The sequence below is a fragment of the Myxocyprinus asiaticus genome, chromosome 1, assembly GCF_019703515.2.
Source record: "Myxocyprinus asiaticus isolate MX2 ecotype Aquarium Trade chromosome 1, UBuf_Myxa_2, whole genome shotgun sequence".
NCBI lineage: Eukaryota > Metazoa > Chordata > Actinopteri > Cypriniformes > Catostomidae > Myxocyprinus > Myxocyprinus asiaticus.
In genome coordinates, this window is record NC_059344.1 from 5,764,036 (window position 1) to 5,790,397 (window position 26,362).

At 40.8% G+C, this 26,362-nt stretch overlaps 1 protein-coding gene across 1 annotated transcript; it reads left to right on the forward strand.

Annotated features, from left to right (window-relative positions):
• The first annotated feature begins 797 nt into the window (after positions 1-797).
• LOC127420828 (uncharacterized) lies at positions 798-13,391 on the forward strand. The gene is made up of 5 exons (XM_051663425.1): positions 798-1,443; positions 1,548-1,644; positions 1,883-1,991; positions 10,032-10,133; positions 11,000-13,391. The coding sequence occupies exon 5, from the start codon at positions 11,369-11,371 to the stop codon at positions 12,992-12,994; it is 1,626 nt and encodes a 541-aa protein (XP_051519385.1). The 5' UTR covers positions 798-1,443; positions 1,548-1,644; positions 1,883-1,991; positions 10,032-10,133; positions 11,000-11,368; the 3' UTR covers positions 12,995-13,391.
• The last annotated feature ends 12,971 nt before the right edge of the window (positions 13,392-26,362 follow it).

Consider the following 26,362-nt stretch of genomic DNA (forward strand, 5'->3'; position numbering starts at 1 on the left):
TCTGTGACGAGTCAAGAGGCAGACACAGAGTGAAGATCCATGTGCAGAGTTTAATAACAATCGTAGTTAAACAGGCAGTGGTCAAAACCAGGTAAGCAGTCATAAATAAAGTAAACAAATCAAAGACAGTAAACAAAGGGGTAATCCTAGGGACAGGCAATAATCAACACAGGCAGGAAGTAGATAAAGATAATGCTCAGATATGCAAGACAACAGGTGAATTGGCAAGACTTCACAGTGAAGTGACGTTTGAGCGGGAATTATATACACAGGGAGTTGATGCATGAATGGCAATCAGGTGTGAGAGTCAATCTTCTTAGAAATAATCATTTTAATAAATGTTAGAATAATTGAACATCAAAAAATCAAGACATTGTTTATTGATATAAGTCTTTCGTAAGCCACCTGCATGACCCATGTGTGTATATATTTATTTTTTCCCATCACATTTGTTAAATATTGAAAATGTTTGATATTTATTAAAAATAGGTCAAGGTTGGTCAAGATTACATTCAAAAACAAATTTAAAATCAGCAGTAATATCTGACTACAAAGTTATTATAAATGTAGCTTCTTTAGTTCAGATAACATAAAAAAAAAAAAAAAAATTCTGACTGGTTCAGCTAAAGCGCAGGCGCATACACGAGTTGACTGACAGGCAATGTCTGAATCTAAAATGTGATTGGATCTCATACCTTTAAGGCAGGACTTTCTTTTCTACACCCAGACCATTGGCAGTTGGGTGTTTAAATTTGAACTGCTGTTCCCGCCGAATGTGAATCAAAACCACACAGGCATGTGTACATCAGTGATTTTTAATGTATATCTTTCATTTTCCTTCCCTGCAGGGGCTGTTTTTGGGGTCAGTGAAATTTGGAATTGAGACAAATTGACTTCAATATTGAGAGTAACTGAACTTCTAATAACAGGAGCAACATGAGCTGACAAGCATTAAACAAAGTTTAATGTAATGTACAAATGAATGTACTGTATGTGTCCACCAAACAAAATAGATGTCGGCAAGGCAATAAAAATGTTATGAAGAATATGGCGAAGGATGGACCCCACACCATGCTAGAATAGTGCAATTTTGTAGATTTTGTTTATGTTGAGCGAATCAAGTGAATCAATCTGTATTCATTAGTAAACATGCCATGTCCCACACATGTAGAATAATATCTTACCTTGACATATCAGAAAGCCATACTGTATAATTTCATGTTATTTCAGAGTTCTATCAAACTGATTAATCTGAAACATTGCCGGTGCAAAACAATGGACTGTATGGGGACAGTCCTTTTTTTGTAGTTGTGTCAGGGCGGAGGGCGGGGCTGGGCCATGACGCTGCACTCCCGGCCCCTAATCAGGCTGATCAAGCTCAAGAGGGATAAAGGTGACTGGAGGTGGCAGTTTGAGAGAAAGAGAACTACATGTAGCTGCACTGTATGTGTTTGTCTTTTTGTTTAAGTTGACCATTAAATATTATTTATATCGTGAAGCCGGTTCTCGCCTCCTCCTTTCCCAACTTTTATCCTTTGTTACAGTAGTTAATTACAAAGAAGCAAGGTTAAAGCTACCAGAAGATGTTGAACACATAGACCCTGGGACAGAGGATTCTCCAATAGAAGTCAAACGAAGAAGAATGTAAGTTATCTTTATTATTTCTGTGTGAGAAAATGTATGATATCCAACCAAAATTTAATAAAGTGCTTCATTAGGCCAAAGAACATCCTTTTTCCTGTGGAGGATGAAGTCGAAAATTACTTCTCAAAAGCTAATCAAAGTAAAATGTAGGTTTCTGTAGCTTTTCTGGGTTAAATATTCTGTAAACCATATAAAAACATCGATATTATATTTGCTTATCTCTCTCTTTCTCGTTTAGTGTGCGGACTAGAAGAACTGCACAGTGGACAGCAGATTTTTCGCTCATCCCTTCCTAACTCTTAAGTGGCGTTCACTGAGTAGAACATCTTGGCAAGACCAAGGAAAATGTAAGAATTTGTTAATTTGTGATTTTAATTATTTATTCAGCTTGTAAAATGTTCTGATATGCTTATTTCTGCAAACCACTCTAGTCACATTTATTTATTACAGTGAAATAACTTTAGATAATGTCGATTTGTCTGTCATTAACTTGCGACTCGATTCTTTTGAATATTTTCACAAAAAGACTGATTCACTGATACATTAAGTGACTGTCCTTAAAGGAATGGTTACCCAAAAATTAAAATTCACTCATTTACTCACGCTCATGCCATCCCAGATGTGTATGTCTTTCTGTAGGTCCATTCAATGCATGTGAATGGTGATGAGAACCTTGAAGGTCAAAGGACATAGAGGCAGCATAAAAGTAATCCATATGACTCCAGTGGTTAAATCCATGTCTTCAGAAGTGATATGATATGTGTGGGTGAGAAACAGATCAATATTTAAGTCCATTTTTACTGTAAATCTACACTTCCACATACTGGTCGGGGCTGGTCAAAGCTGGTCAAGTGGGAGCTCTTGTTCTGGTCACCATTGTCAATGTCACTTTTATTTATAGAGCACTATTATAAACAACAACAATTGACCAATGTGCTGTACATAATATCATAAAAATATAATAGAACAACCTACGGTACATGATGTACATAATATGGTACACAATGATGGAATGTTATGAAACACAATACAAACAATACATAACATGTAAGACAGCAGAAAACATCATTGGTTAAAAGCTATATAAAAAAAAGATATGTTTTGAGCTTTGATTTAAACTCGTATACAGTTGTGGCTGTTGAAATAAAAACAGGCAGGCTACTCCAAAGCTCTTAATTTTAGTCTAGTTCTTGGGACTGTTAATAACCTCTGGTTTGAGGACCTCAGAGATCGTGATGCTCAGAAAGGAGATCAGTGAGGTAAGATTGTGCTAGACCATTTAAGGATTTATAAATGAGTAGGACTTTGAAATCAATTCTGTAGTGAACTGGAAGTCAGTGACTAAAACAGGGGTGATATGTTCATGTTTCCTGACACCATTCAGAAGCCTAGCAGCTGCATTCTGTACAATTTGCAACCAGGAAAGAGATGATTGACTAATACCCATATAAAGTGCATTGCAATAGTCAAGCCATGGTGTAATAAAAGCATGAATTGCCATTTCAGAATTCTTAATAAAAAGAAAGGTCATCATCTTGGCCAATGCTCATGAACGGAAAAACTAGATTTGACTTGTTGAAATTTAAGAGCATTATCAAAGAACACACACATTTTTCACACACAATTTAACATGCAGAGACAGATAGCTGAAATTAAGATCTGAGTTTCCAAGGGCTTCACTGGGCCCAAACACAATGATCTCAGTCTTGCTTTCATTCATTCATTTTTATTTTTTTTTTTTCTCCCCAATTTGGAATGCCCAATTCCCAATGCACTCTAAGTCCTCGTGGTAGTGTAGTGACTTGTCTCAATCCAGGTGGTGGAGGATGAATCTCAGTTGCCTCCACGTCTGAGACCATCAGCCTGCGCATCTTATTACACGGCATGTTGTGTGCATTACCGCGGAGACATAATGCATGTGGAGGCTTCACGCCATCCACCGCAGCATCCACGCACAACTCACCATGCGCCCCACTGAGAACGAACCACATTATAGTGACCATGATGAGGTTACCCCATGTGACTCTAACCTCCCTAGCAACCGGGCCAATTTGGTTGCTTAGGAGACCTGGCTGGAGTCACTCAGCATGCCCTGGATTCGAACTCGCAAACTCCAGGGGTGGTAGTCAGTGTCTTTACTCGCTGAGCTACCCAGGCCCCCCTGCTTTCATTCAAGTTTAAAAAATGTAAGGACATCCAAGCATTTAAGTTAGAGAAGCAGGCCAGAAGCGAGTCAATACAATTATTATGTTTCAAAGGCAGATAGATTTGAATGTCATCTGCGTAGCAGTGAAAAGAAATATTGTATTTCTTAAAAATAGACCCTAAAGGAAGCATATAGAGAGAAAATAAAATAGGAGCAAGAATAGAGCCTTGGGTGACACTACAGATAAATGGAGCCGAACCAGAGGAAAATTCACCGATATTAACTGAGAAACTCCTATAATTAAAATAGGACTGAAACCACTTCAGAGCCTTCCCTTGAAAACCTACACATTGCTCTAAATTGGAGATCAGGACAGAATGGTCATCTGTAACAAAGGCAGCACTTACATTTAAAAGCACAAGCACTACAGAATTACCAGAATCAGTAGATAAAAATCATAATTTAAAACTTTTACTAGTGCTGTCTCAGTAGAGTGGTATTTTCTAAAACCCAGAGGTGGGTAGTAACACGCTACATTTACTCCAAAAGTGGGTACTTTTTACTCTCACTCAAGTAAATTTCTAATGTTCCTGTCATTACATCACTGTGTTTAATTTTAGTTAATGTGTAATTTATTGAGAGATTATTGAATGGGACTTTTATGACAGCGGAAGTTCACACAGATTCGTCATGCAATGCCTTCATTAAACACCAAGACAAGCGGATATTTCAAGATTAAAATCACAGCTCCAATTTAAGGCAGCACACTAAGGTAAGTTTTGGCTCTAATCCTAACAGGGCCCACTGTGTAATGAGATGGTCATTTTCAGGGTGATAATGTTACTGGGCTCTTATGACATCAGTTTTTAAGTGTACATTTTTAAATCAGTGCAGCAATATATCAGTGCGCTTTGTCCCGCGTCCCGCATGTCATGAACAGTATTAACTCATTTACCCTGCGCCCTCACGGGGGTACTGGAAATTATCGCAGCTACTTCAGGTGGATTAACTGTATAAATCCATGTAAACATCCAAGTTGAGTGTAAATAAATTCATTTTGTTCTGCCATTCGCGTGAACGACAACTGGAGTGTGAACAGACAGCATTTCTGCGCATGCACAGCGAGGTGTGCAGGGCGCGCGCAGATGTGCGGGCGTGAGGCGATCGTATGGTGAAGAGAGTGGCTGTGTCCGAAATCGTTCACTCATTCACTGTTTCCTATATATTGAATGGCAGTTAGTGTACTATATCTCAGCAGTGAGTAAACAAAATGAGTGAGTGATTCGGATGCTGAGGTATACCCCGAGTGTCGGACCTCTGGGGCTATTGCAGAAACGTCACATATGAAATTTTAAAATACTTGGGCCTTACTTGTTATTCTTATTAAATAATATATGAATACAATAAATCTTCATTCTGGTTGCCATTTTTAATATATACTGTGTGTTAATATAAAGAGTAAACACATTTTATCAAATAAAGAGTACATAAAAATGTATCTGCATGTTTTGCCTCTCTATATGTTATTATATTATTTTAATCAAGTAATGATTTGTCAAAAAGTAATTTTACTACATTCAGCATGAAAGAAAACATTGCAGGAGTAAAGGAAGCAGTAAACTCCCAGCTGGTACGTCTTCCCCATGGTGGATTATGGGCAATTAACCGTTGTCGAGTGTCCATCAAATGTACACTCGAAATTAGAGTGCATTGTGGGTAATAATAGGTGAACAAAAGTAGGGAACGAGTGGCTCACTCAGAATTCGGACACTCCTACAAAATGGCAGACACCCGAAATAGTGCACTATATAGTGGAGGGGGGCGGTTTCAGACACAGTGTTTCACGACCTGGGTTGGTACCCTACGCTGTGTACTTTGCATTAGAGAGCGGCAGTACTGCTGTACAGAACTAATGATCTAAATTCTTTCAAAACTGAAAACTGTAACTACACTGAAATAAGAATCCACACAGGACTTTAGAAGCAATGAAATAGCTAAAGTAGGCATTAATAAAACATGATCTTGCCTTGATTTATATTTCAGCATTATATATAATGTCCTTGTGGGACATTTTCACATTTTCACTGTAATAATTACTAGAAATGCTTCCAAACCTCTCTTGTTGACAAATTCATCCAGCTATGACAAGAGCCCTTAAAGGGATTGTTCACCAGAAATTACAATTCTCATTATTTACTCACCCTCAAGTCAGCATAAAAGTAATCCATAAGACTCCAGTGTTTAAATTAGTATCTTCAGAATCGATGTGATAGGTGTGGATGAGAAACAGAGAAACAGATTCTTCTTCTTGTGTTTTTGGTGATTCACATTCTTCTCTGCATATCGCCCCTTGCTGTCTAGCAAAAAATGACAAATATTGATCTGTTTCTCACCCACACCTATCATATCACGTCTGAAGACATGGATTTAACCACTGGAGTCTTATGGATTACTTTTATACTGCCTTTATGTGCTTTTTGGAGCATCAAAATTTTGGCCTACAGAGCTAAAATATTCTTCTAAAAATCTTAATTTGTGTTCTACAGAAGAAAGAAAGTCATACACATCTGGGATGGAATGAGGGTGAGTACACTGGAAAAAAGGCCATTTCAAAAACAAGTAAAAAAATAATGAATACAAGGTGTTTTTTGCTTGTAATAAGTAAAAAGATCTGCCAATGGAACAAGTGAAAACTGGCTTGTCAAGATTTATTGAAATAAGATGTGATATTTAGGACTTTTGAGATAAAACTGAACTTGAAATTATCTAGGAAAACTCATTTTGAGCTATATTTTACTAGTATTAGGAAGTGTTGGATTTCATAAGTCTGTAATGCTCAAAAGTAGCTTTTTGTTTTTCACTGTTCATGTCATCCTCTTTATTTCAAGCGTATTTAACTTACTGGTAAGTGACACCATTCTAGATTTAAGCCTATCACCAACTTAAAATAAGATTAGAAAGTGATATTTAAGCATTTTAGGATAAAATATGTCTTGAAGTTAGCTGGAAATACTCATTATGCATTTCTTACTCGTGTAGTACCATAGAAGTGCCATATCATTCTGGTCATCCTCTTCATTTCAATTCAAGTGTATTTCACTTATTGTAAGCTCTACAATAGTGATACTGTTCTAGATTTAAGACAATCACCTACTTCAATGAAAACAAGTATTGCATTAAACAAACAAATGTTTTATTTTCTCTTCATATTTATTTTTTATTTTTTTTTACCTCTTTCTACCTCTGTGGAATTCAGGAGTAAACATACAGTTCTGACAGTCTAGTGCATTACATGGAGACTGGAGCACCAGTCAATATGTTTTGGCTCACAAAATAAATTTTTTTAAAATAAAAACAGAACATGCCAAATATGTGTAACATTGTGGGTTAAAGTCAGACACAGTCATCTGACATGTGTTCCCTCAGTACACTTACAAAGTGCTTATTATGGTAACTTTCAAATTACGGGTCTTGGGCTAACATTAACATTGGGCTAACTTGGTTAAATAGCAACATAGAGCATCTGAACAATGTGTCTCAATACACCTACAAAGTGCTTATTATTGCAATATTCAAATTAAGGGTTTTTGGCTAACATTAACATCTGACCAATGTCCCTCAATACATCAACAAAGTGCTTATTATTGCAACATTAACATTGGGCTACCTTGGCTAAATTCCAAACAAGAATCAATGGCAATGGCTTTATTTGCCAACAAAAGCTTTCCAATCAGTCATGCCCTTCTTGAAAGATGGTGTGAGGTCTCGCTCATGGATTGTGTCCAAGAGGACCTCCGTTTGTATAACAAAGCAAAGTGGCTACACACTTGGGGTAAGTAAGGTGTAGGGCATAATAGTAGGCCATAAGGTATAAAGCACCCTCTGTAACCTTGTCTTTTGGGAATGTAGTTATCGGCACATCTCCTACAGCCAGGAGGCAGTTGGACGAACTCACAATCAGGACTGGACAGGAGAGAGGGCGCTTCTTCAAGTAGGCATTGGGTTCTTCGTTTTCCTTAAACGCATAACACAGACATCCTTCTATCAGGATAAAGCACTTTTGTTTAATGATCCATTTCGGTATTTTTCAACTTAAGCCATTCAGAAGTTTGTTTACAATCAAATAACTTTCCAAAACAAAATTTTGACAAAAGGCGCAGTACTGAGAAAGTTACAGCTGAAGTTGCTGCTTTTGACTGTCCCCAATGTTCCTGTTCACAAACGATCTAAACCTTCCAAAACACTGAAATCATATAAAGAATATCAAAATGTGTATGTGGATCTGCTGTACAAAATTGTATTGCTAAACACACTGTATTTGAATTTATAGAAATGTATTTAGATTTGTTGGGCTAGCCAATACTAGGCTAGTCTTGTTAGGTCTTCACTAGTTCTATACAACCTGATATTAACCATGTAGTGCATCCATTTTTGTACATACTGTAATATTGAGAGCTACACACATCTTACCATTTAAAATCCTGTTTCCAAAAACAAATGTTTGGGGTATCTCTGAAGGCTTAGAACATTTGTGACTAGGAAATACATTGGGAGCAATTAAAACCAGCATCTTAAGCTATAACTTTGGACAGTCTAAATTATTCTGTAACATTTTACACAGCTCACCTCGAGGACATGCACCAGAGACTCACTCGCATCTCGTATCTTCTTAGGAGGAGTAGATGAAGAGGGGAACAGTGATGGTAGCACACGTAGGATCCCGAGAGCCTGTTCAACTGTTGAGGAAAATATTCATTACTTTTACACTTAGATAACACAAGGTCAAATCTGATCAACGGTCAACAACAGATATGCTTTAAAATACAGAAACATTAAACAAATGATGGGATAGCCACCACAGATGAAAAAGGAGGAAGACAAGACACTAGCACATTGACAATTAACATGCCCTAATGTCCACCCTGACCAGTAATAACATCAAAACATCATTGCTTACCTTTGTCCATTCCCATTGGGGTTTTCAGCATCTTTTACCATACACCAAAAAACTGCACCTTCTGGCAGAAGTTGTCCCATCTTCCCCTCAGTTCATCAATGTAGTGGCTGTTATCCTTGTCCAGAATGCATCGAAGCTCCCCCATCACCTATCCAATATACAAATACAGACATTTGACTGCATTAGGTAGAAGGAAATTGGTATATAAGACATTGTTCTGTGTGGTACCATGTTTTGAATTATGCTCAGTCAATAATAACTTACATGGCCAATGTCCTTGAAACAAGGATACGCCTCTAGAATTTTCTCATATCTGTCCTCCTAGCGAACAGAATCGGAATCTATGAATGCTCTTCTGGCTGCAAATTCCAAATCCAGGAGCTGAGAGACAGATTCATGGTTTGGATTTTTCTTTTTACACAAAGCCTGTAGGGTTCTATAGTGCTTGGCCATAGTTGCTGGACTGTCAGTGTCTGAAGTGTCAATGTCTGTGGGCTTGTTAGCTAAAAGACACAAACATAACTACATAACTGAATACATGACATTAATTGATGAATGAATGAGTTATTCTTATAGGAAGTAGGCAGTAGTAGTAATTAGGTTGAATGCTTCTAGTCAATATTTTGACACAAGTCACAAAAGAATGCATGTACCATGCACATATATGCCAATATCACATTGACTGACACTTGGTAAATCTTATTTTATGAGGGCAAGGAAACCAAAATGTTGAAAATGTGACATATCAAGAACTAGTTCCATAAGTATTTTATATTGTTTTAAAGATCCAATAATGTGGGTTTATTAGACTTGTGAACATCAGAAGTGTAAAAGAAATATGAACACCACACCATGTTAAATTTGTAAATGCAAAGTTGGAACTCACGTCTTCCGTTGCTGCCCGAGTCTGGGGTGCTACTCCCTTGTGAGGAGCGATCTAGAATGATTGTCGAGTCACTTGAATCAAATTCATCTGGGTCACTTGGCTGCTCAAAACGGCGCCTCTTTGAATGTCTCCCATCCGGAATGGTCTTTTGGGGGATCTCACGTTTTGCAATCTTTTGGATAGCTGTGAGTACACAGTAACCTGTGACAAAACAATTTAAATAAATATTTCAAATATCAAACAAATTCTTCAAACAAATGCTATTAACAAAAGCCAATATGAAACACTTGGGTCATCAACTGGCTGCATTTCACTTACCCATGTATTCTTTGTCTGGTGGTGCTAGCTACCAATGCCAACATTTTCCCTTTTTTAATAGAGATGTTAATCTGTTTCAGAGTGGATTTCAAGAAGGTGGAGAGGGTCGTGTGAACGTTGACCTTTTCAAACATGCAACTGCATTTCTTCTTCAAGCCAGAGAAACCCATCGAATGACACAGGTAATTTATCCCATTGTTTTCCAATGAATGGTATTTCATTGTTAGTAGCAAGCTTAATAGCAATAAGCTTATAATGTAAAAAATGACTTAAAGGGGTCATACTATGCAAAATCCACTTTTTCCTGTCTTCAACAGAACTATGTGTCCCTGGTGTGTCTAGAGACCCTCAAAATATGAGAAAAAACAGTCCTCTCTTTATCTCCTGCTCCATCTTTCAGTAAATGTGTATGTAAACATGACATTTACATTTGGCTCCCCTTATTACATCACATGCAGGAACAGTAACTGTAGCAACCATAGTAGACTCCCAGAATGCTCTGTCTAAAACGACTTGTTTCAGACAGAGGATGAACTGAGGGGCTGCATAAAGGGCCAGCATAAGATAAATAAGGATTTTTTTGGAATTGTCAATCATCCAAAGCTACTATAGTTGAGTCCCAGAATAAAAATATAGAGGTGGAAATGAGCATAATGAGGCCTGCATATGTGAGTATGTTGTAGCAGTTGGAATTGAGCTGAATGGAATGTTAGAACAGAATGATTAGATGATAGTTTTGCTGATTCCTAGGATGGTTGATGTAGTCAGTTTAAGCACAGAATTAGAAGTCTATACATTTTAATTTCTTTGGTCTTTACTGATGTATCACAACAGTGAAGACCAAAGAAATTAAACTAGACTAGATTTTGAATTTGGTGGAGAAGACCAAATACTTAAACCACCTAAGGTATCAGCAGACATATAGCATTATATACTAACATTCCATTCAACCTCAATTCCAACTGTTGCATAGCCTTGTTCATATTCCTCTCATTAGTTTGTCATTTGTTTGTTTATTTGTATTTTTGTTGTTTTCCCCCCTCTCCAGAGAGCTGTTAACCAGATGGTCAGTGGAGTCCAGCAATACCAGGCGGCATTACTGCAGCACCTAAAACATCAAATGAGTAACATGATTGAGACATATTCTGGAGATCTGGATCAGCTGAAGAGTGATGCAATGGGAATATTTGATCAGTTTACTGACCCTTTCAGTCAAATTGCTACAACTCATTTGCAGGATAAGACAATCAAAGAACTGTTACAACCAATTGAACCAGAGCTTAGTATATCAAAAAATACAGTATGTTATGTGTAAAGTGGAGACTCCAGAGTCCTTACCATTAAAAACCATTACTTTTATTATATACCATTGGTGAAAAGTTTGGAGCAGCTGTTATTCCATCCAAGAATTCTTGCAATGATTGAAGAGGGGCCACAGCCATGCAAAAATGGATTTTTTCATGATTTAATTGGAGACATTTTTAAATCGCACCCACTGTTTTTGAAAGTTCCCACAGCATTGCAATTAATTTTATATACAGACGAATTGTGCAATCCTCTTGGATCTCGGGCAAACAAAAACAAGTTGTTATTGATTTATTACACCTTAGGTAACATCAAACCAAAATACAGATCTAGACTTGCTGCCATTCATCTGCTTGCCCTGGTAAAATCAAAAGATCTTTCAGATTGTGGTATTGATAAGATATTTGAGAGGATTAACCGTGACTTAATTGAGCTGTATGATGGTGTTAAAGTTGTCACTGCAAACGGTGAGAAGACAGTTTGTGGGACGCTTATGTCTGTGTGTGGAGACACTCTAGCTCTGCATGAAGTGGCAGGATTTAAGGAAGGAGTAGGGTTTGCCTACAGTAAATGCAGACACTGCGAATGCAACTTTGAAGACATGCAGGAACAATTTAATGAAGATTTGTTTGTTAAAAGGACCATGGCAAGTCATATCAGGCAATGTAGTGACATTGAAAAGGCAAGCACTGACTTTCTGAAAGAAAATCTAAAAACGACATATGGTATTAATAGGAGAAGCAAATTAACAGAATTTCCTCAATTTGATGTAATCAATCAAACCCCACAAGACATCATGCATGTTATTCTTGAAGGTGTTGCCCCATATGAAATCAAATGTGTTTTAAAGTATCTTGTGCTTTCAGGGCATATGGAGCTAGACACATTCAACAGTGCAATTATTGGTTTCCCTTATTCTCCTGTGGATGCGAGGGATAAGCCTTGCCCCATATCTGTCAATACACTGTCATCAAATGACAATAAACTGAAACAGTCAGCTGGGCAGATGCTGGTTTTGTTAAAGATCCTGCCATTTCTCATTGACACAATTGAAGAAAATGATTACACACAAATGCTGCTTAAGTTGTTAGAGATAGTCAAAATTCTGTTTTCACCTATTATTGCTCTCCCAACTCTTTCAAGGCTGAAGCTTTTAGTAGAGCAACATTTGAAAGATTTCAAACAACTGTTTCCAGATACAAATATCATATCTAAACAGCATTACCTTCTGCATCTTCCTTCTCAGATTAAGGCACTTGGTCCTATGGTGAGGCATATGTGTATGCGCTTTGAGTCAAAGCATTGCTTTTTCAAGCAGTGGGCTTTGAAAAGTAGTTTTAAGAATATTTGTAAATCTCTTGTGAAGCACAATCAACTATATGAATGTGGTCAGAATGTGCATGAGAAACATCCAATTTTTTCAAGTGAAGTTGAAATGGGCCCAGTCTCTGAGGTTAAAAATGTTCACTATATAGAAGGAAAGATGAAAGACTTCTTAGGAATAGAGCAAGTTCAACATGTAGTTTCTGTAAAGTGGATTATGCAACATGGAAATAAGTATACATGTGAGAAAACTTTGGTTATTTCTAATGTCATCAATAGTACTCCAGAGTTTGGACTTGTGAAAAACATCTACATAGTAAATTCGTCAGTGTATAGTTTTGAATGCCAACCTCTCTCTATAACTGAGTGGAATGATCATTATTTAGCTTATGAGGTAGAAGAGTTCCCTACCTAGCTCAAGCCAATATTTTTGTGGATGCTGAAATCTTGTTGATTATACACCATACTACTATTTGACCTTCAATAATAGCAAGTACATTCCAATGAAGTATGATCTCACAGACATCAATGAACATCACTCCCTTTGATTTTCTAGGGAGCATTTCATAGTACTTTTATTTTTTCTCCTCTCACCACTGAATCATTTAGATAAGGCCAGTGTGTATGAGATACTTTAATAAGGAACTGATTTATTAATGTATGTGTTCATGGGGTTCCAGTGTATTAAGGCCATTATGGTATTCAGTGAATACTTTTGAATAATGCTCAAAAAGAGTGGCTGTTAAATATAATTTAAGCAATGACATTTTACTGTTTAAGTCATATATACAGTTTATTTAGCCTTTCAAATGTGGAGATTGGTTTTTATGTAACTGAACATTGAAAACTTTGCTGGCCTTTTGGCTGTTTTTGCTTTTGCCTCTATGTGCATTATTGTATTTTTGATATTTTATTCCATTTTGTTGGAATTCTATTTTGGTTAAAGGAATAGTTCAACGTTCTGGGAATCCATAGAGTCTTGTGAACACTGTGAGGTTGACAGGCAAGCAGCAGAGACTCCAAAAAGTCACAATATGATGTATGAGTTTTGGGCAAAATCTTTTGAACTTGAGGGTTTCCAATAAAGCAAATTTATTTTCTTAAATCAAGTAAGTCTAATTCTTGAAACAAGATGATTCATCTTTTACAAATAACACAGCAGCTAAAAAACCTCATGGAATGTCAAAAAAGCTTGTTTCAGCTGACATACAACTCAAAATAAGATGTTTTCAAGACTCTCTCACTTAACAAGATATTCAAGATGCATTGCCTTAAAACAAGTCCCTATATCTCACTGAAATGTTACTTGTTAGGCAATTGTGTCTTATATTAAGTGTAATGAGATATTTTGACTAGAAATAAGACAAATATACTTGGTAGGATTTTGAGTTTTTGCAGTGTAAATTAGGAGAGAATTTTCATTTTTGGGTAAACTATCTCTTTAAAGTGATAGCTCAGCCATAATTTAATATTCTGTCATCATTTCTCTACCCTCATGTTGTTCCAAACCAGTGTGACGCTTTTTATTTTGTGGAACACAAAATATGTTAGACAGAATGTTAGGGACTGACAGTCTAGGTCACCATTCACTTTCAAAATATGGAGAAAAAAAACATTAACTGAAAGTAAATAGTGACTCAGTGACAAAGATTTTCTTTTCTTTGAAGAAACCGTGTAGCTACTGAAGAACTGTTTTCTCTAAAAAATAAACAATAAATTAAATAAAAATTAGATAAAACTGTAGGATCTAAATTTGGCTTTTTAAGAAGGGGTTTACCAGAGGCATGCTTCAAATAATTGGGTACAATTCCTGTTTCAAGGCACTTATTTATAAAAATTAAAATATTGGGCCCAATCTCATCAAAAACTTGTTTAAAAAGATGTTGGGGAATAACATTGAAAGAAGAACCAGTGGGCTTCTTCACAATTTCTTGTAAAAGAGGAAGTTAAATAGTTTCAAATGTGTTAAGAACAGCAGTGCAAGTAGAGGGGATGATCTGATGTTACTAATCTTGTCAACAAAAAAGAACTGCAAAAAACTTACACACATAGCTGAAGTCTCAGCTGGATATATACTGACAGAAGGATTTACAGCAGCGTTTATAATAGTGAAGAGGGTTCTAGGTCTGGGACAGTTCTTTTCAATGAGGTCAGAAAAGTACTTTGCTTTAGCTGATCTCACAGCTCTCTGGAATTGAGAAAGAGAGGGAGCTTGTCTTTCTTCCACTTTGTCTCAGCTCTTCTGCAGACGTGTCTAAGACCACAGGTGGTGTCATTCAGCCAGGGCTCAGACTTAAGTTTATGATGTTTGGGCTTTAGAGGAGCCACTGCATCTAGTATAGTAGCGAATACCGAGTTAAACCAGCTGAGGTGCTCATCGGCACTCAGGTCGAGGGTAGAGAGAACACAGGATTGAGAAACCCCCTTAAACACTGCTGAAAAATCACCACTGGTGGTAGATGTAAATATCCGAGTCCAACGCACAGATTTAGCAGGCTTGTCAGTATGAGGTACGAGGGGAACAGTGAACAGAATAGGTCTGTGATCGGAAATAACATAATCACATAAATCAATGTTACCAATAGATAAGCCATGCGATAATACAAGATCAAGTGTATGACCATGTATATGAGTGGGGCCTTTCACCAGTTGTGTTAAATCAAAAGAATTTTGGCTGATAAACTAATTTGCCAATGAGTTTGATGGACAACACAAATGAACATTAAAAGCCCAGAGAATTAACAGTCTGTCAAAATTCGGAATGATACCCCCAAGAAAGTCTGCAAACTCACTGATAAAATCAGTTTTTGGTGGTCGATATATCACTGCGATCACCAGCAGAGTGTCATTTTCCAGTACCAACAGTTGGAGTTCAAAGCAACTACATACATCAGTCATGAAGAATATTAGATGCAGAAGAACGAACAATTGCTGCAATATGATTTGAATCTAGAAAACCCAAACTTTTAATCCTGGAATTCCTCAGTGTCATAAATTAAAAGATTCTGCTCAACTAGGCACCAAGAAGCTTAGCTGAAGCTCACATCTGGCCAACAAAACGAACAAAAGGGACTTGTCAAGATAACACATGACTTGAGAACTTCATGTTTCTGAAGAACCCCCCACTGCTTCAAGGGCAGAGGTTAAACAAGCTTCCCTTGTGAGATCCTCCTGAATTACAAAGAACAAAACAATGCCAATTCTATGACTCTTTATTCTGGACAATAACTAATTTTCTAGGCTCCAAATTAGTCATGAGATCCTCATGATCATTATTCTGCAAATAGCAGCTAAATAGGAATCCAAGTCACTGTACTTCACCGAGTTAACCCTCTAAAATTTATAGAATGCATTTGGACCCAAAATTTACACAATACCTAGCCTTGCTAGATAATTCTGAAAATTACTGTGAACTGTGATTACTTTTATAACTGACAAATTAATGATTATAGCCTGATGTACCTTTTAAAATGACAGGCAGACGATGACGATGAAGTGAAGAACCCAGTTGCAGTTTATTTACATGAAGTGTGAAAACCAAAAATGTGACTACAAAACATAAACATGAACTAAACTAGACTTGACATAACTTGACATAACATAACTTGACATAATGTCTCGGTTACTGTTGTAACCTCCATTCCCTGAAGGAGGGAACGAGACATTGTGTCGATGTAGTGACACTAGGGGTCGCTCTTGGGAGCCCCAAACAACTCTAAACTTTAAGAAAAGGCCAATGAGAATTGGCGAGTGGAATTTGCATACCACTCCCCCGGACATATGGGTATAAGAGGAGCTGGATCACAACCACTCATTCAGGTTTTGTGCTGAGGAGCCAAGACATGGTCCCGGCCATTTCAGCGGATAGTACATCATTGTGGCATGACAGAGCTGGGTCTGCCTTCTCCCAGGGAGTGCCACTATGGTGGCCACATACACCTTCAAGGTGGAGGGGGACAGCTGCCGCTCCAGCCTCTCCTGCAGGAAGGAAAGCACTGACCCGACTGTGCATCTCTTAGGGTCTTCACCTTGGGAAGAACACCAACTCATGAACAAACGCCACTTCAGGGCATAAAGCTGCCTTGTAGAGGGAGCCCTGGCCTGAGTGATCATGTCTACCACTGCTGGTGGCAGGCCACTTAGGTCTTCCACGTCCTGTCCAAGGGCCAGATGTGGAGGTTCCAGAGGCCAGATAATGCCCCATCCCTGAGAGAGGTGTAGGTGCTACTGGTTGTTTAAATCAGTTCTACTATCAGAAATAATCGATAATTAATTGTTATTAATTATGGAATAATCAAATAACAATTAAATAACTAAATAGAATTTAACAAACTATTCTCCAGAAATGATCAATAATTAATTGTTATTAATTATGGAATAATCAAATAGCTAAATAGTAATTAAATAGAATTTAATTCATTAAACTCTATTCTCGGGGCACCATTCTTTGAAAAGAGAAAAATGATAGCAAGTTACTGACTGAGTCTCATAGAATAAAATCTACCCTGTAGGTTGAGTATCTTAATTGTTAATCAAAATAATCAAAGGGGAAACCTAGTTCAATTATTTTGATACACAAATCCAACAGTAATCTAGTTACAGTTAGTTTCTAATACCAACAACATAATAGTACTCTGAGGTAACTTGGGAGTTCTTCACGTGGCAGAGGTTGGCTTCAACACAACATTCAAACAAAAACAAACAGGAGTACTTATAACAAGATTTATTATAAACAAGCAGTAGTGAACACAGCCAATACTATCCGAATATAATCCAGTTAAAATCAATGATATCCTAAGATAACAGTGGAGCTATATGATAGTGTGTGTGTGTGTGTGTGTGTGTGTGTGTCCAGGTGTGGTAACAAAGGAATAAAAAAATGGAGGATCAGGTTCAGAATGGAGGGTTAAGTCCAAAATGGAGCTGATCCCATGTGCGAATGGAAATGAGCGGACACACAAAGGAACTGACGAAACAGGCGGGAGAATTTGGTTCACCAGCCTGAGTCGAACACGAACTGAGGCGCCGCTCACTCAATGAATATCAATGAGAGAGAGAGAGAGAGAGAGAGAGAGAGAGAGAGCGAGCGGGAGCGAGGAAGAATCCATGCAGTTTAGTTAAGGGTAACCGCTCGTAACAGCGGGACTGAATTACTAGTTCAAATCACTCAACAAAACAAACGTAACCCCAAAAGAAACTAAAACAAATATCCCCACTTGAAACAGCGAGCAGAGTTTAACATACAAATATATATATATATTCAAAACATCAGCATTTAGAATCAAAAATACGATTTAGATTCACAAGAAAAATCACAGTTTCTAAACTAAATCTGCCCAGATATCAAGCCTTACTTGGGAAATCCTGTGTGATTTCAGTAGGTTTGTCCGTTGGAATTCCTGTTGCATTGAGCGGTCAGGAGAAACGGTCTGGATGGTTCCTTGTCTTACGCTCGTCAGCGGAAAGACGCGTCTCTGCTTTATTCTTCGGATCCAGCGGTGGGGAAGAATGCAGATAGTCAACGTTGAATGAAAAAGAGGGAGAAGGGAAACTGGTCACCTTTCCATTTTTTCAAAATAAATTCACTGTTGCTTTACAGTGAAACTGAACCGGTTGATATAAGTATACTATAAGACTTGAACAAAGCTAAGTTAATCTTACTCTACCGTGGCCGAATGGCAAGGTTAGAAAAACGTGGTCTCTTTGTTCTCAGTCCAAACGGAGGGAAAACTCCTTCAGTACGTGCACAGTACAGATGTCCCTTTAGAGCCAGGCAGAGCTTAGCACAGAGAGAGCGAAATTCATCTGTCTGTGGGTTTTGTTGACGAGATGATGTCATCGGTCGTAGGCCACTCGACCAATGGCGTTTAAGCCTGGGTCCATGGGCGGGACTTCGCATCCAGTTGTGAATTTGTGAAGGACCTTGGGAAACTGAGTTCAATGTCTCTCCTTTTGACCATAGAACAAAGGGCCATGCGGTCTCTGCTGCCATTTTAAGTGGGCCAAGGCCCTACAGAGGAGGTCCTTCCTCAGAGGAATCTGCCAGAGAGGTGCTGTCACGAAGAGCACGAGGTCCGAGAACCAGGTCTGGGTGGGCCAGAATGGGGCCACGAGGGTGACTTGTTCCTCGTCCTCCCTGATCTTGCACAGGGTCTGTGCAAGTAGGCTCACTGGGGGGAATGCTTATTTGTGCAGCCCCTGGGGCCAGCTGTGTGCCAGCATGTCTGTCCCGATGGGGGCTTGTGTCAGGGAATACCAGAGCGGGCAGTGGGAGGATTCCCGGGAAGCGAACAGGTCTACCTGTGCTTTGCTGAATTGACCCCAAATCAGCTGGACCGCCTGGGGGTGGAGTCTCCACTCTCCACTGAGTGTCGCCTTCCACAACAGAGTGTCCGCTGTGGCGTTGAGGCTGCCCAGGATGTGAGTGGCCCACAGCAATCTCAGCCACCGCTGACTCCAGAGGAGGAGATGGCGGGCGAGTTGCGACATGCAACAAGAGTGTAAGCCGCTTTGGCGATTTATATATGCTACTGTTGCTGTGTTGTCCGACCGGACCAACACATGCTTGCCCGGATCAATGGCAATAGCCTCCGCAGGGTGAGTAGTACAGCCAACAACTCGAGGCAGTTGATGTGCCAACACCACCATGGTCCTGTCCTGGAGCCAGCAGTTGTGTGCCCGTTGCACACGGCGCCCCAGCCCAACTTGGAGGTGTCTGTGGTGACATGTCTGGACACTTGCTGTAGGGGCACTCCTGCCCGCAGAAACACAAGGTCTGTCCAAGGACTGAATAAATGGTGGCAGACGCGATGTGTGCCGCGACATCATGCCCATCTTGGGACTCGAGTCTGAAGCCATTGCTGAAGTGGTCTCTTATGCATGACCGCCGCCAAAGATGCCATATGGCCCAGGAGCCTCTGAAAGTGTTTCAGTGGAACCGCTGTCCTCCACCTGAATGACTTCAGGCAGTTCAGCACCGACTGCACGTGCTCGCTTGTGAGGCACACTATCATCGAGACCGAGTCTAACTCCATGCTGAGAAAAGAGATGCTCTGAACCGGGGAAAGCTTGCTCTTTTTCCAGTTGACCCGAAGCCTTAGACAGCTGTGTGTGCACAGCAACTCTCGAGAGTGTGCTAGAATCAGCCGTCATCGAGGAAGTTGATTATTCGGACGCCCACTTCCCTTAACGGGGCAAGAGCTTCCTCTGCGACCTTCGTGAAGACACAAGGGGACAGGGACAGGCTGAAGGGGAGGAACTTGTACTGATACGCCCGGCCGTCGAAAGCAAACCGTAGGAAGGGTCTGTGACGAGGTAAAACCGAGACGTGAAAGTATGCATCCTTCAGGTCTACCGCCGCGAACCAATCTTGATGCCAGAAGCACGCCAAAATGTGCTTCTGTGGCCTGGGTACCAGTTCCATGGTAGCAGCGGATTTCTCCCTCCCTGGGACGTCCATCTCAGGGGTGCTTAGGAGCCTTCCGGGTCCTTGCGCCAGGTCATGAGGTGGGGGCGTCAGCTTCCGGCGGGGGACTCTACGCTGCAGTCGAGAACTGGGCTCGGGCTGTGGCGGAGCCACCTGGGTTTTCGCCGCTGCAGGGGGACGCCCTCGGCGAGCAGACGGGGTATGGGATCTTGAGCCACGCCGGGGCAAGATGTGCTGTATCGCCTCCATCTGCTTCTTCACTGACAAGAACTGCTGGGCAAAGTCCTCGATGGTGTGGCCGAATAGGCCGATCTGGGAAATGGGAGCATTGAGAAAGCAAACCTTGTCGGCGTCCCTCATCTCGAGCAGATTCAGCCACAGATGGCTCTCCTGGATCACCAAGGTGGACATTGCCTGCCCGAGTGCTCATGCCATGACCTTCATCACCCGGAGGGCAAGGTCGGTCGCCGAGCGCAGCTCTGCATCACATCGGGATCAGGACTACCCACGTGCATCTCTTTCAGTGCCTTGGCCTGGTGTACTTGCAGGAGGGCCATGGCATGCAGGGCGGAGGCGGCCTGTCCAGCGGCACTGTAGGCTTTAGTCGCCAGAGACGACGTAGTCCTACAGGCCCTGGAGGGGAGCGCCGTATGATCCCGCCAGGTGGCGGTGTTTTGCGGGCAGAGATGCACCGCCACCACCTTATCCACCTGAGGGATCTCCGCGTACCCGTGGGCCGCCCTGCCATCGAGGGTAGTGAGAGCAGACGAACTGAGAAGTCGGGTTCGGGCAGAAAAATGTGCCCTCCATGACCTCGTCAGTTCGTTGTACACTTCAGGAAGAAAGGGAGGGGGGTGGACGCGGCTGTGAGCGGTGCCCCGAGCCCAGGAACCAGTCATCTAGCCATGAGGGCTCAGGGGATGGTTCCAGTCCAACCCGACATTCGCGGTGGCCCGGACAAGCATGGCGGTCAGCTCTGCGTCGGCCTCAGACTGGGCGGGCAGACCCGAAGGTGGTAGCCCAGTCGAGTCCTCGGCATCCAACATCGTCAGCGTGCTCTCCGACACAGCGATCAAGGACTCATCCGTGAGGCGAGCTGGTCATCTCAGAACTCGACGGGGGCAAATGAGCGTGCTGGGGAACGGGAGGTCCACGGGGAATTACCCGGTGAGACCGCGCCCATTTAAATCCCCAAATCACCTACAGCGCCAGCCGGGCTGGCCTCGTACCTGTAGGTAGAAGGCGCAGCATGGGGGGCGGATGGAGTGGCTTTCCCCCGGAGGAAGGAAAGCCACGACCGCAACATTGCCATGGTCATGTTCTCGCAATGAGAACACGAACCATCCACGAACGCTGCCTCAGTGTAATCGCGGCCCAGACACGTGAGGCAGCACCCGTGGCCGTCGGAGATGACGACATAATGACCGCATCAAGAAATCACACAAAGACGGAAAGGAATCTTTAAAAAGAGACGTCTTTAAAAAGACGTTCACATCAATGTGTTATAACATATATACTTTGTAGAAATATATACTCTCTTAGTAGCGCTGTCGAAGCGCCCAGGGGCGTAGTCTGCACTAAGCATGCAGAAGGAGAGTAAGCCGCTGAAATGCGCCGTATATCCAACAGCATACGCTTCTTTCTGAGGTGAATGGGCCGACAGTGGAATTCAGCTCACTGACACACAACCGCTCGGCTCTGAAGAAAAAAATCTGAATGAGTGGATATGAGCCAGCTCCTTTTATTCCCGTATGTCCAGGGGAGTGGCATGCAAATTCCACTCGCCAATTCTCATTGACATTTTCTCAAAGATTAGCAGCATTTGGGGCTCCCAAGAGCGACCCCTAGTGTCACTACATCGACACAACATCGAGTGAGTGACAGAAGGGGAACATAACTTGTCTTGAATTGAATTCCAAACAACGTTACATAAACACAATACCTACAATACTAAAAAGATGAACAAAAACACATAAAACCATGACACTTGCACCGTTTTCAAGATATAAAAGTTAATGATCAAACATTAAGTATGAGCAGGAAGTTTGGAGGAATCCTCCACACAAAGGATTCTAAATCAACTTTGAAAAGGACAAACCAGTCGACCATGTGACTCTGAAAAACCACTTCTGATTGGCTAAGGACACCTTTGAGGTGTAGCCAATTTCAGTTCAAAAATTTCCTACCAAGGAAGAACTCTCTCGGTCTTCTCCCTTTTTCGGCACACTTGCTCTTCACTTCCTCTGTAGCTCCTCATTCGCAGCCTCTGTGCCATGTAGAGTCCAAGGAAACTCGAGACCCGAAGTCCTGAGGAAGCCTCTCACTCTCTTCTCTATGGGTCACACACACGTAACAGGAGTCGTGTGTCCTTCTTGTGGAAGGCCTCGCTTCAAAGCCCACCTTAACATCCACTGACACAACAGATATCCCGATCTAACAGAGGTCCAAGACATCGACAGAACAAACTTTTTACAAAGAGCCAAAGAACCAAACCATAGCAAGGAAACGCAACGCAAGGAAACGCCATGACACGCAAGTACATCTCCAGATTTTTGCTCAAAGAATGAGAAATCAGAATGAGCTTTATTATCAAGTATGTTTACACATACAAGGAATTTGTCTTGGTGACAGAAGCTTCCAGTGTACAACAATACAAAAACAGCAGCAAGACATAGATAAAAAAAATATATATATATTATACACATACGTACATACACACACAGACACACACATACATACATACACACATACGTAGTGCAAATCTAATACACATCTGTTATCTGTTATGTACAAATACAATCTGTTATGTACATTGCAAATGTTTTTTTTAGAGGAATAAAATGGCAGAAGAGGTTGGATGTGTTGGATAAATATAAAAAAGACTAAACTGTGTATTGCACATACAGCAGTTTGTGGCAGCGGGGGCGTGGTCAAGCATCTCTCCAGAGAGAGAGAAAGCAGTAAGGGCGCTTACACCTGAGCTAAATTATGTCTAACACCTGTCTCTAATTTCAGTGAGCACGGGGAGAGCGGCATAAAAGAGCCACACCGGCAGTAGATGGGGAGAGAGAGACCGGCACAAGAAAATCCATATTGCCACGGAAGTTATTGTGAAGTAGATCATGGCAGGTGGCGTAGACATGCAGGTAAGGAAACCAGGAGAGGAGGTGGAGCATGCTGCAAGCCTCGCTGAGCTCAATTAAGAATTCCTCAGTGGTAAATTTAATGTTCAAAAGTGATTGGAGGCCTGGGTAGCTCAGTGGTAAAGACACTGGCTACCACCCCTGGAGTTCGCTAGTTCGAATCCCAGGGTGTGATGAATGACTCCAGCCAGCTCTCCTAAGCAACCAAATTGGCCCAGTTGCTAGGAAGGGTAAAGTCACATGGGGTAACCTCCTCGTGGTCGCTATAATGTGGTTCGTTCTCAGTGGGGCGCATAGTGAGTTGAGCGTGGATGCCGCGGTGGATGGTGTGAAGCCTCCACACGGGCTATGTCTCCATGGCAACGCACTCAACAAGCCACGTGATAAGATGCGTGGGTTGACGGTCTCGGGCGCGGAGGCAGCTGGGATTCGTCCTCCGCCTCCCGGATTGAGGCGAATCACTACGTGACCACGAAGACTTAAAAGCACATTGGGAATTTGGCATTCCAAATTGGAAGAAAAAAAAAAAAAATTTTCAAAAGTGATTGCTTAATACAAACATAAATCACAATAAAACAAACAAACTAAGGACCAAGCCAGGTAGCTGACAGCATACTACACACAACAGCGCCATCTTGAAACCAGATCAATCACTTGCATTGTATGGACCTACAGAGATGAAATATTCTTCCAAAAACCTTCATTTGTGTTCTGCAGAAGAAAGAAAATCATGCACATCTGGGATGGCATGAGGGTGAGTAAATGATGTTTTCATTTTTCTAACCAACTATCCATTTAAACCATTGACAATGTACTGAGTTGTTCATGACCGAAACAAGTGTAATTATACTTCATTAATATTTGCGTCTACAAATCTACCAAGAGAATTTAGCAGTGTTTAAGCATTATAAGAGTTTTTCCCACAAATCAAAACAAAGAATATTCTTCATTTTGTGAACTGCTGTGCATGACTATACAAAAAAGACAACAATATGGCCCAAAAATGAAAGTTCAATCATGTCCTGATGTCATTGTAATGTCATAAGTTACTTTTACTAATTTATAATTTATCCAGCCCCTTTCTCTTGTTAAACAAGATTGCTGAACTAAAAGAATGATAAGCCGCCTCCTCTCGTTCAGTCGTCCCTCGACCCTGCTGAAGCACCCCAAAATAGTATCTAGCAACGCCTGTGTTTTAATGATTTGTATTTAATGATTTATTTATACATTTTGTGTCCTTAGCTGCTGTGAGGGAAAAAAAAATTCGCCTGGCATGCAACACCACCGACTAGGAGACTGAAGTTAATGTAAAGAGATGGCTTCAATTTGCCCCTGAAAGAGATTGAGGAAGGAGGTCCTTACACTCATAAGGACACTTTTAACTTAATTGTTTAGGACAATTCTGACTAGACTCGCTCTCTCTCTCTCTCTTTCTCTCTCTCTCTCTCTCTCACACACACACACACACACACACACACACACACACACACACAGAGAGAAACAAATGCAGCTATTATGGTGGGCAATAAAATAACTACTGTGATCATACAAATGTACTGTTTTTATGTTGTTTGAACCCTTTAATTTGTTTAGAATGTGCATGCATATTCCTTTTGTTCCCTCTGCAAACTGTGATAATTGAAAACATTGAATTACATTTTACCTGTTGCAGATGTGAATTTTATTTATTTTAGTTCAGTTTAGCTGGTTTATTTTACTATTAGTTAAGATCAGTATGTGCACTGAACAAAAACACACAAAATTATCACAATTTAATTTGTCTAAAGGACCTGATTTTTTATATATACAAAAATAAAAACTTTTCATGCAATAGTTGCTTTGTGGTTGTAACAGACTTCACAGAAGGAGGACACAGGGAACCGGGTTTCTCCAGTCACAGGTAAGGCCTTTTAATGGTCAACTTTTCTGGGCTTACAGCTTCACAATAAATCATTAGCTTTACAATGACTCCTCAGCTACTCAGCGGGACTCTTGATCTTTGACTCTCTCTCCCCCTAGGCTGGTGGTGTGGCCGTTTATATGCCGCTCTCCCCATGCCCACTGGAATTAGAGACAGGTGTTAGATATAATCTAGCTCAGGTGTAAGCGCACTTACCACTTTCTGTCTCTCCGGACAGACGCTCGACCATGCCCCCGCTGCCACAGTTTTTTATTCTACATGTATATGATTTGGGGATATTATGGCTGAGAAGAGATTCTGTGCAGACATTGATTTAGATGAGGCTTGGGTGTGGCTCAGTTATGGGGTTTCTGGTTAAAGGCTGGTGTTGATATGGTATACATAAGGCTGAGATTCAGTACTGATATTATACATGTTCTGGCCCAGTGCAGGGCCGGTTATGGGCTACTGATCGACTGAGACAGGGCCGGTTATGGGCTACTTGTCTGAAAATACAGATCTGGGCCACTAGAGGGCCATAATTCATTGCTGTATGTGGGCCGAGGGAAAACAAATTATGTGGACCGGAGCTGGGCCAGACAAAAATTGCTATGTGGGAAGCAAAGCAAACAAAACCAAACTCGGAGCACACCTGTTACTCTGAGCACGAGAATTAATGAAACACTGTATTAATGCACTAACATACTGCAATACAGACAGGACAGAACAACGCACATAAACGTTGACGCGAGTAGACCATTTATGTATTTAATTAAATCGAAGCCCTTTGTAGTTTAATAATCGCACAAGGTCATGTCGTGATTTCGATTTTATTTCGATTAACCATGCAGCCCTGATTATAATGCCATAATCGGTCACTTGACACACCAGAGCAAATGACACTTGTCATAACTGATGTCAAAGCTGTTGTAACACTTGTTGAGGCAGCAATTTTAGAATGTTTAAATGAGTGCTGGTTGTGATCTGACTGCTATGGCTGCAACATGATCACACGGGAAGTCGGCATGCTGTTCCGGTACCCTAGGATCGGCAAAAGTATGCAGAGTCACTGACATACCCCATCTCCCATTGGACATATTTGCAATGGCTCCACAACAGACACTTTTCCTACTGGTAGTGTTGCCACTTTTGAAGTTTTAAAATAAATGGTGGGGAATCACGGCCCCTAACCACATCCTCCACAGTTTTAGCAATAAATATGTTGAGTTAATATGCGTTATTAATAGAAGTTGCATATCCTTTCTTATATGCTAAAATTAGAACTTTCCTGACCCATGACTTACACATTTAAAA

Excerpts from the sequence above, each read along its gene's own strand:
- LOC127420828 (XM_051663425.1), top strand. The coding sequence starts at position 11,369 with ATGATTGAAGAGGGGCCACAGCCATGCAAAAATGGATTTTTTCATGAT.